The sequence below is a fragment of the Carex rostrata genome, chromosome 1 (genome assembly GCF_964058835.1).
Source record: "Carex rostrata chromosome 1, lpCarRost1.2, whole genome shotgun sequence".
Lineage (NCBI taxonomy): Eukaryota > Viridiplantae > Streptophyta > Magnoliopsida > Poales > Cyperaceae > Carex > Carex rostrata.
The window spans coordinates 2,945,063-2,956,986 of NC_135918.1; the positions used below are offsets into that span (position 1 = coordinate 2,945,063).

Sequence of the window (11,924 nt, forward strand, 5' to 3'; positions counted from 1 at the left end):
TTATTTATTTTAAATATAGTGTACCCACAAAAAGTTCCATTAAAACTCTTCCACTTTATTTTAGATATATTAAAGATATTCACATCAAGTCTACCATAAGATTTACATTGATCCATGTTTAATACATTTAATAGTATTAAAAAAAAACCCAAATTTGAAAATTAAATAATGGATTGTGTTGACATTCTGATTTCATAAAATAATTGGCAAATTGCACATCAAGTTCAACTTAATTTTAATTTCAATTGTTTCTAACTTTTTTAATGCAACATTTTAACAGAACCTACTGTTAAATAAAGGACTTATACTAGTTTTTTTTTTTTTTTTTTTTCTTCTTCTTCTTCAAGTAGCAGTATACTAGTATTTTGTTATTGGATACATTGTTAACAAATGAACCAATTAACAAAATTCAATGCATAACAAACTCTGACCCCCATACAGAGACCTCCACATTCCACCATTATTCACCTCACGTCCTCACAGCAAATTCTCTCTCTTCCCAGGTCTATTCCTTTCTCTCTCATGAGACCACTATAAATAACTAATCCAACTTGCTCCAATTTTAACCCAGGGTTCATAAAGGGCACTAGAAATAGAGAGAGAAAGAGAGAAGAAAGGGGAGTGATATATAGTGTGTTTTGAAGTGAGGTGGTCAGATAAGTTAGTTTAGTTTTTCTGTCTACTTAGAAAGAAAGAGATATGGATATAGAGGCCAGACATGAGATCTCTGTTGATTGGAAGGGAAGACCATGTAGAAATAACAAGCATGGTGGCATGAAAGCTGCCGTCTTTGTTCTAGGTCCTTCCTCTCTCTCTCCTCCCTCCCCCCCGATCATTTTAGGATGCCTCTGGTTTGCTTTTTTGAATGCCTCTGTTTCTAGTGTACCATATGTACAATATAAAATATTATAGACTAAGACTATAGTCTATTGAGATTAACTTAAGCTAATTAATAGCATATAGATACCTTGTTTTTTTTGTCCCTTCTGTCATATGTTGGAAAGTAAGGGTGTTGTATATTGATGCTAGATTATGCAGCTATACTATACACTTGAGAGTTTGTATATAGTAGGCTAATTATTTTAAATTTTGTCCAATTCCCAGTAAGTACAAGATACAAACTAATTTTTTTATGAAGATATCTACATATTGTATATACAGAGATAATACAATTCCTATCAGAAAAAATGCACTTCATGTGAGATCATGAACAAATTAATTGTAAATAATAATTAATATTAACATGATCTTTGATTGCTAAGTTATCTATGCTAGCTCATGATTTCTTTCTTTTCTTTTTCTATTTCGTTTGGCTAATATTGGTTTGTGTTGATAATTTGACATGATATGCAAGGCATACAAGCATTTGAGATAATGGCAATAGCAGCTGTAGGGAATAATCTGATAACGTATGTATTCAACGAGATGCACTTTGCGCTGTCAAAATCAGCAAATATAGTGACGAACTTTATCGGCACCATATTTCTGTTGTCCCTGCTCGGCGGATTCCTATCCGATTCTTATCTTGGCAGCTTTTGGACCATGCTCATTTTTGGTTTTGTGGAGCTCTCTGTAAGCACTTTTCTTTTCCTTTCCATTATTATTTATTTATCTTATCTTGTTTTGGGTCTTTTTCTTCTCCATTATGGAAAATATTTTTGGAGGAAAAGGACCGTTTCCTTGATCTGTATATTCTAAGCCTAGTATACCGTTTTGTTACATTATACAATTTTAAAATGAGAATCCCTTTGTATGGCAAAGTTAAGTGCTATTGATATACCTTGTTTCTATCTACATGTAGCCTCTATTTTGTGGGAAATAAATCTGCTACGATCTTAAGGGATTGTAAGGTTCCTTTTCATTTCTATATGTAATTTGTTCCCATCCTATATCCACCTTTTGGACCAGTATCTGTGATGTGCCCCCTTTTTGCTATTTGCCCATGTTATTCTCCTATCCACTTCTGTACAAAGGATGGATAGGTATCATTCATATTCGAATATAATCCAAATAGAACAATCAATGTCTAACACTATTTTCATTGCTCAATCTTAATCACCTCAAGCAATCTCGGCTCCTACGTACTCTTCGGCCAAAAGGCATTTATATCATGTCATATCTTTATATTACTATACCTACAGTTTGATTAAAATAACTAGATCAAATCTAAAAAGATGGCTAGTTTAGCACCTCATGTTGGGATTAGATCCCAATCTGATTTACATCTGGTTCTTGTGGGACCAGATTATTCCTCTGGTTGGATTTTTTTTGTTTTTTTTGGTTGGCAATGGTCCTCTGGGTTGGAATTGATGCTCACAGAAGGTAATTAATGCAATTATGAAAGGGAAAAAAGCCAACAAAAACTAGAAAGAACTTCAACTAAATTCAATTATTGAATTAAAGACTTTTACAATAAAAATAATTATAAAATTGAACAATATGCAAAATAAAGATCCATATTCACTTGAATTAAAATTATTTTTACTAGGGTTTCATATTGCTCTCGGTGCAAGCGCATCTCCCACAGCTGAGGCCCCAAAAGTGCAACATGTTATCAACACAAAACATCTGTGAAGAGGCCGATGGATTCAAATCCACCATCTTTTTCATTGCTCTGTACCTGGTTGCACTAGGCAGCGGCTGCCTGAAACCTAACATGATCGCTCATGGAGCCGACCAGTTCAGAAAGGACGATCCACTACAGTCAAAAAAATTATCGACATACTTCAATACTGCCTATTTCAGTTTTTGTTTTGGAGAGCTCATAGCGCTTACTGTGCTGGTATGGGTCCAGACTAGATCTGGTATGGATATCGGGTTTGGTGTGTCGGCAGCCGCCATGGCATTTGCACTTGTGAGTTTGGTTTCAGGAGTGTTTTTCTATAGGAACAAGCCACCTCAAGGAAGCATTTTCACACCAATTGCAAGGGTATGGTTACCTAATTACCCCTTCTAATTTTAATCTATTGAAGCAGCATATGTCTACTTTGTCAAATTATACGAGTAATTAATTTCTCAAATTGTAACTTCAAATTCTGTTTTGTAAACACATGTAGGTATTTGTGGCAGCAATTACCAAGAGAAAGCAAGTATGCCCATCAAATCCTGAATTTATATACGGTGGTCTAGCCAATCCACTCAACAATTTAAATTCAATTAATAGGTCTCATGAAGGTGCATCTCATGCCAACAAAATCCGGTACACCAATAAATTGAGGTCAGCCCTACCTCCACCCCTCCTTACAATCCTCTATTGGAAATATTTTACTGATTTGTAGAGTGGAAAAAGAGAATGATGAACAATGGTTTTATTGAACGTATGTTATGATTTTTACAAGGTCTATACATGAGTATTTATAGCCAAAAAACCTACTAGCCGTTGGGCAATTTCTTAAATTACAATGGTTGTAATTACACCTAGTTGTGCCTTAATTACAAAGATTTAAGTAGGTAACAAAATTAGCTTGACAGCTATACAATTAGATGCTAGCTTATTTGTTGCCAAAACTATGCAATATTGATGAATAATATCTAAGACTAACATTTTATTCTTCACTATATTTCTGCAAAATAAATTATAATTACGCCTCATCCCAACGAATATTTTTCTTTTCTTATTTCAATAATAACTTGTGCTAAATGTTTCATTCCGGATAACATGACATATTTCTTGGCCAATTTTGCTAGCATCACCTCCCTCTTTCAAAGCGAAGAATATAACAATACCAACAAACAAGAAAAAAAAATAATGCATCAAGAACATGTATGAAAATAGTGCAAGTAAATAACACTAATTGTAAATTTGTAATATACCTCTTTACTAATTACCATGTGGTCCATTTCGATCCCCTGAGTAAACAGGTTTCTAGACAAGGCATGCATCAAGACCCAAGATCACGAGAAGGAATCGCCATGGCGGCTGTGCACTGCTGCCCAGGTTGAGCAGGTTAAGTCGCTCATCTTGCTCATCCCGATATTTGCATGCACAATCGTCTTCAACACTGTTCTTGCACAGCTGCAGACGTTTTCAGTGCAGCAGGGTGCCTTGATGGACAACCGGCTCTTCTCGGGGTCCTTCAAGGTACCGCCAGCATCACTGCAGTCCATTCCGTACATCATTCTGATCTTATTGGTACCCATGTATGAGCTTCTGTTCGTGCCATTTGTCAGAGGGATTACTGGACACAGCTCGGGCATCACGCCCCTGCAACGCATCGGTGTTGGGCTTTTCACTGTCACTTTCTCCATGGTCGCAGCAGCTATGGTAATATGAATAAGTTTATTGGATTCTGGCAAGAAATTATTTTTTCTTGTTCAAACAAAAACATTGCTATTGCATTATAAATGAATCATTATGCTTGCATGTTAAGAGTTTTAAAAGTACTGATATGTGTTCTTTATATTGCTACAAATGAGACTCATAGAACACCAAAGATGCATACAAACTTTTAACATTAAGAGAGAAAATATATATAATTTATATTTTGAAACAAAAAAATGAATCCCCTATTCACCTGTTTACCAAAAAAAAAGGTAGAACGTGCAAAAGTTGACATTTAAAAGGCCAACTAAGTATTTTTTTACTTGAGAGACCGTTTATGTAATTTTCTTTTCCCTGACTCATGTTTTGTTTTACTTTCCATTTTGAGGTGGAGCAAAAGCGACGCGAGTCCGAAAAACCCATATCCATCTTGTGGATTGCGCCCCAATTTCTTGTGTTTGGTCTATCTGAAATGTTCACAGCAGTTGGTTTAATCGAATTTTTCTATAAGCAATCCTTAGCCGGAATGCAATCCTTCCTAACCTCCATGACCTATTGTTCGTACTCCTTCGGTTTTTACCTAAGCTCAGTCCTTGTCTCCTTGATCAACAAGTTCACTAACAATTCATTTACTCATGGTGGTTGGTTAAGTGACAATGACCTAAACAAGGATAGGTTGGATTTATTCTATTGGGTTTTGGCGGCACTTAGTATTTTGAATTTCTTCAACTACTTGTTTTGGTCTAGATGGTACTCAACAAGCATTCAGCCAGATGGTGAGTATGTTGTTGACACAAATGGAGAGGAAGAACAGAGGATGGCTTTTTCAAAGGAAGGTGGAAATGAGATCGGTACAATGTTATGATGGTCTGGTACAATTATTAGACTAATTAATGGGGTATGATATGGCATGCTCTATTTTGACAATTTTTTTGCTCTTTTTCTTTTCTTTTTTTTTCATTACTAGCTTGACCTTGTATTAATTAGTTGAGAAAGAAAAATATTAAGAAGAAGAAAAGTAAACCCTTGCTAGTGTCTGTCTATTAGGAGAAAAGTTTGTTTTTTAGCTTTAATTATGGGCGTGAAAGGAATGGACACTTCAATGTATATGTTTTATATATCAAAAAGAGAAAGTTAGGTCTTAATCCATCTTATCTTCTCTTTACACCTTTTATTCTTTCTTAACAATAATAGAGTTTAGTATTTTTAAGTAAAAACATCGTTAGTGCATCTAATTATTATTCAAATCATATATATGAGGTTTGTTGATGTGAACTTAAATTAATTAAGCTTCTTAACCAGTTCCGTTCGATATTTTGGGTGTTAATTACTAAAGGGTAATTTCATTTTAGAGAAACTTATACAGTTATACATAGATACTCAGCCGCCTTTCAATTAGAACAAGTCGAAAAAAACTAAAGCATATATTCTCTATCTTTGTCTACAAATTAAGTGTTTATAACTTTTGTAACATCAACAAAGTCAAATTTTTTCTACTTCAAAAACAAAGCAGAATAAGACAAAGTCTGCTCCTTGCCTTGCTTGTTTTATTGTTCTTTTTTATTTGCTTTTTATTGAAAACAAATGTTTGTTAATTGTCCCCCAAGTGGCTTGGGGTCTTTGTCAAACAATCAAAATCTTTTGTTAGAACTTTAGAAGGAGACAATGGGTGTGAATGTGTGGAACAGAGACTTCTTTAATTTTGCTCTCCTTTAGACAGTTAAGGATAGCCCAATAGAAGAGAATTAATGTGATTTGGCGAGTCACAGGGGTGATTGGGTAATGGTGAATATAATAGATATAAAGACAAACCTTGTAATTAACTTTGTTTACTCTTGGAAGACTTTTACTGTCTCTGTGGTGAGGTTCCTTTTTGTAGAGTTGGTTTCTATAATAACATTGTTTACTCTTGGAAGACTTATATGTCTCTGAGGCCTGAGCTGAGATTCCTTTTTGTAAAGTTGGTTTCTTCTCCAATTGTAGTATTATTGAAGAATAATAATTACATGAAGATAGATTATAAAGTTCGTCTTTTTTGGGTGTATATTTTGTGGTAACTTTTAGGCTAAGGTTTTTTTTTATTTATTTTATAGACCGTAGTCTTTGTTTATTTAAATGAAACTATGCAGTATGACAAATTATATATTCTTGTAATGAGGAGGTTTCAATACCTCATATTTTATATCTTTGTTTTCAAAGTACAAACTATTAATCCGAACCGCTCAACATAATATTTATACTAAAGTATGCATGGAGATGAAATTTTATATTTTTTGAAATTTTTTTACTATTTTTTAAGAAAGGTACAAAATCACTGTTTTTGGACCGTTCAAAAAACAGTGATTTTCTACCTATCTTAAAAAATAGTAAAAAATTTACAAAAATTATAAAATTTTATCCCTAACCAAATTTTAGTATGGATATCATACTGAATGGTTCGGATCGACAATTTAGACTTTAAAAACAAAGATATAAAATATGAGATATGATGAGGTATGAAAGGCACGAGGCATTGTAACCCTCCTCTCCTGTAATATGCCTGTGAAATTTTTCAAAGGCAAAATTGGTTAGCTATGGAATGTTTGAACCATAATAATTAAAAAATAAGTGGTTCATTTTCTTATTAATTTATGACGTGTACACAAGTGAATGTCTAAATGTTACCGTATATGCATCACAAGTAGAGAAATAAACTATTTACACTCAAAAACCGATTAATTAGAAAACTGAATATTTTTCTTATACATATTACATATTTTTATTATTTAATAAAAGAAAAAATGATAACTTCATAAATTTAAAATGAATTTTAATAGAAAATGCAATAAATTGGATTAATTTGTGAGTTTCTGAAATTTTGAAGAGTCAATACTATGTTGCATGCATACGGATATAGGTATCGTATCAGATACGATACGAATACGGCGATACCACAATTTTCAAAATCCTGGATACGATACGCCTATTATATATATTAATTTTTTATTATTTTATATATTGTATTTAGATAAGCACAACTTAAATCAAATTTACACACAAAAAATAAAAGATGAACCTAAGTGTCAATTAAATTAAGCATTTGTTAGAACATAATACATGTGATTCTAGTACAGTGGTTATGGATTTTGATACTCAACTGCTTTCTCTCGAGGCGCCTATTTCCTCGGTTCAATTCAAACCGTATCCAGATAAGTATCCGAGTAACACAGAGTAAATATGTTATTATGAATTTAAGAGGGGGAAAGACGTAAGAATTCTCTACTCAATGATGATAAACGAGAAACGTCTTCTTGATTGACATGCAACCAACCTACCTACGAATTAGTCCTCATGATTACCAAGTTTTCCAATGTAAAACGAGCCACATATTGAGTTCCAATTTTTGCATTGCCTTCACAAGTTCACATCATGCAATCGCCTGTTTTACAACCTAGCTAGGTTATGCTAAACGATATGGCGATGTTATTTTAGTGTCTTGCTTAGTTAAGCTATCTTTTTCACAAGTAAAAGCCTAAATAGCAGAGGTGTATTTAATGATCATGAGCACTAATATGCTGATATAGACCTACGGGGATATATGTAGTTCCATGTGAGTTAAATTTATTGTATTTCTGGCCTTGTTTTTGTACATACTTTTATACACACATATTGTTTTGTAAAATATATTTTTCTTTAATGAAATTGTAGCATGCAATCCCAGACAAACATATAAAGAAAATTATTGGAGCCAATGTAAACTCTTTTAACCATATTCTTTTAATCACATTAGGCAAGGGTTTGGGTTTACAAAAGGTACTGGTTTTTTTAGATGAGCATTGCCATTCTTTGGATGCAAGTTCATTTTCTAAGCCCAGCGCAATTGCGGCCCAATAAGCCCATAATCCCTTGATAAACTAAAACAAGGGACGCCTTTGAGATTCACTGTAACATAATTCATTCTGCAACGGTGTGTCGGGTTCATTTTTAACCGTTCTACCTGACCTGAAACATCTCAATTTTGCAAAATGTGAATTGAAAATTCGTCATTGATGTGCTCGTTCTTGGACAAATGTCATTTCACCTAGAACGGATCTTAGTGTTTTTAAAGATGACTAAGTCACCTCATAATTTTAATTTTTTTAATTATGTATATTAAAATTTAACTTTTTTTTCTTAAATTTTTATATAATTTAATTTTTCATAAAATATGAAGCGTTTACTTGTAAGTTAGTAATTGAAGTTGTCCATTAGATAATGAAAGAACTTAAGTTTGAATCACATCTTCTACGATATTATTTTTGAGTGATGTTATGATACTTTAGGAAATAAAGAGGGTATTTTATTTTTTGTTTATATCTTCATTTTCAAATTTTAAACAGTCCGATTCGAAATATTGTAATGTGCTTAGAGACCAAAATTTACATTCTTTTTGAAAATTTCTACTACTTTTTAAGAATTTTTTAAAATCACAACTTTTCATTAAATAAAAAATAATAAAACAATTTAGAAAAACACTGATTTTCAAAAATTCTAAAAAAATACTAAATTTTTTTTCAAAAAATATAAAGTTTGGTCTCCAAGCACATTACAATATGAAAATTATATTAAAAAGTTCAAATCGACTATTTAAACTTTAAAAATATAAATATGAGCATAAAGTAAAACATTCTTACTTCCCAAAAAATTTTAGCATCACTACTATTTTTTATATTATACCTTTTTACATTTTACTTTTCAAACCCCTTCTTCTGCCACGTAGCTATGATCACCATCTCCCCTCCAAATTGAAGTTCATCTCTCCCCCTCTCAAGTGATGAGAAAATTCAAACCTTAATTGCACGGAATCGGGATCACCGTGAAGGCCAGCAATCAATCCAGGAAGATGATTAAGCACAAAGTTGCAGTTTCATTTGCCAAATTGACCAATGAACAAACTCCTAATTCAACAACTATTTGTGATATTTGAAGACCTATTACTTAAATTGTTTACCGTTTTTAATACATAACTTTTTATTTATAATTCCTTCTTTATATATTTCAAATAGTAAACGAACTATGTCAATAAATCTGATACTTGCACTAACAAATCAAAATCGCATTGGGGTGCTATCACCTTTTTTTAATGTAATATAATTTACACAATACTTTCAGTGTCAAGCAACATTAAACAAAATTGCATTAAGCCAAACCGGCAAGTAAATAGCAATCAGCAAAAGTAATATTTATATTTACCCATCTTATGAGGATAAAATGTCTTGATTATGACAATCTGCCGTCGTGGTGATGAAGTACAAGATTTTGAAGGCAAACATAATTTTATTTCCAAATTCAATATACATGACTACATAACACTAGAGGTGCTACTTTTATCCGATTACTCGGATCTGGTCCGGAACCAAACCGGATCCGATTAATTTGGATAGGATATAGTTTAAAAAATATAACGGGTTAAATTATGGGTACGGTTACAAAATAAATAATTTAATATCCGATCCGGATTCGAACCAAAACCAATACTGTAATGGGTAAGATATGAGTTTCATTTAATTATCCGGCCCATAACTGAACCCGACCCGATACCCGTATAAATACCCGATAAAACATATGTTAATAACTACTAATATATAGAAATACAACTTTGCATATTAATTTTTTGCATAAGCCGTGGTGAGCCCAGTACTTTTTCACAATTTGAATGTGAGAAAATATAATGCAGTCACATATTCGCTATGTTTATACACACAGATGGATGCCAAATTTATTCCTTCCATTATAGCCGCATTAATTTTTTAAATAAAATTTATTGTTATGAATACATCCTTCAATATTTGCCTTAAAATTTATTGCTATGAATACATCCTTCAATATTTGCCTTAATATCCTCTGCATAATAATGAATACATCCTTCATTAATACGTCATTTCTACAAATTATTGGTATGTCATTCATAGATTTTTTGAACCATAGAAAAGGAAATTGTTATCTCCAATATTTTACTTTCTAAAAATTATATCCATTCTTCCATATTTTTATTTTCAAAAGTTATTTCTTTCATCCTCCTGAATTCAAAAGCTATTAACAAAAGACAAAAAACTTTCTAATATTTTTTGTTAGACCATGAGTACTCCAAACAATTAACAATCAAATACTTAAAATAATGCTACCAAGTTCCACAAAATATTATTGATGACTCTAATGAGAAAAAAAGTAAAAATCTGTAGTATGGAAGGAGTACTAATAATTTAAGGTTATTATTTTTATTGTGTTATGTAGCATGATATATTTTATTATTTATGAACAAGATTAATAGTATAATTTTTATTTTGCAGTAATTTTTAATATTATAATGATTTATGATATGAGATGTTTAAGAAATTATTATATTTAAATGTAAATGATTTTTCAAATGCTTTGGAGTTGTGACATATACCCGCTCCGGATTCGGAACCGCCCCGTATCCGAACCCAACCCGATAATCTAGAAACAAGTTATGGGTATCTATCTACCCGAAACCAAAAGACTGAACCCGAAATATCTACGGGTATATAGGTATCTGGATCCGGATCCGACCCGATTTAAAACAAATAAGTATATAGATCGAAATTCGGATCCGAACACTTTTAGGGTACGGGTCCAAATATAATAATATCCGGATCCGACCCGACCCAACCCGATAGCACCTCTACATAACACCATAACTTCATGAATTAAACAATTATCTTACTTGCGTTAATATTAATTGTGCGAATACAGTTATATATTACTAATGACATTGATTTTTTGTGAGTAAAGTACTATGAAAGGACCATTAAATTTGTATGATCTGTTCAAAATATTTGAGAGTAAAGATTTATAATAAAAATTGATAACTATTTTTTGTGAGTAAAGAATTTTTATGAATATTAAAAATTGATAACTATTGGGGTGGTTACTGCCATCAATTCAGCTGAGCCGAGGCCCGAGGGTACAAGTACAACCGATGGTATGGTGTACTGATACGTTTACCAGCAACGAACACAGTGTCAGAACAAGATCGGTATTGCTGGTCACGCAATTCATATTATGGAGGGAAAGAATGGCCAGAATTTTCAGAGAGTCAAGCAAAGAAATTCATGAATTAGTCGAAGAAGTCATCAAACAACTGAAGTACACAGACATGCCGGCGTTTCATTAGATATGTTTCAGTTTAATTATTTTCATAGCCTTTACTTTTTTTTACCCTTGGTTTTTGGCTTCTGTTTCAGTTTAATTGTTTTGAGCTTGATCCATTTTTTATTTTATTTTTTATATGATAGTTATCATACTCTTGTAACTGAACTATTCTTTTCAATACAAATGCGGACATGACCTCCATTTCTTTCTATATATATAGAGAGAGAGAGAAATTTAGATATATGCCCATGATAACATTCTAAATTAAATATGTTTCCATCAAAACTTAAATTAGTTAGATGAATAATAATGACTTCCGTCAAGATTCACAAATATGTCAATTGAGATGGAGCAAGCAACACAAGATCAAGGCGAAAAGGCGATCTTGTGGCGATTCAGAAATGACTACAGACAAAGACGAACAACGAACCACCAATCACAAAGGAGGCTTGCTAAGAGGAAGACGACGGATGGCAAATAGTGAAGAAGAAACACAGAAAACACATGGGACAGTTCTCACACATGCAGAGAA

At 32.5% G+C, this 11,924-nt stretch overlaps 1 protein-coding gene across 1 annotated transcript; it reads left to right on the plus strand.

Moving 5' to 3' along the window:
* Positions 1 to 555: 555 nt before the first annotated feature.
* LOC144552129 (protein NRT1/ PTR FAMILY 4.3-like) lies at positions 556 to 5,431 on the plus strand. The gene is made up of 6 exons (XM_078300244.1): positions 556 to 799; positions 1,355 to 1,572; positions 2,489 to 2,929; positions 3,057 to 3,217; positions 3,862 to 4,264; positions 4,650 to 5,431. Exons 1-6 carry the CDS (start codon positions 700 to 702, stop codon positions 5,124 to 5,126), a joined length of 1,800 nt encoding a protein of 599 aa, XP_078156370.1. The 5' UTR covers positions 556 to 699; the 3' UTR covers positions 5,127 to 5,431.
* The last annotated feature ends 6,493 nt before the right edge of the window (positions 5,432 to 11,924 follow it).

Coding starts and splice junctions, on each gene's coding strand:
- LOC144552129 (XM_078300244.1), top strand. CDS start 700: ATGGATATAGAGGCCAGACATGAGATCTCTGTTGATTGGAAGGGAAGA. Junction 1,573..2,488: donor TTGGTTTTGTGGAGCTCTCT/GTAAGCACTTTT, acceptor TATTTTTACTAG/GGTTTCATATTGCTCTCGGT. Junction 2,930..3,056: donor TTTTCACACCAATTGCAAGG/GTATGGTTACCT, acceptor AAACACATGTAG/GTATTTGTGGCAGCAATTAC.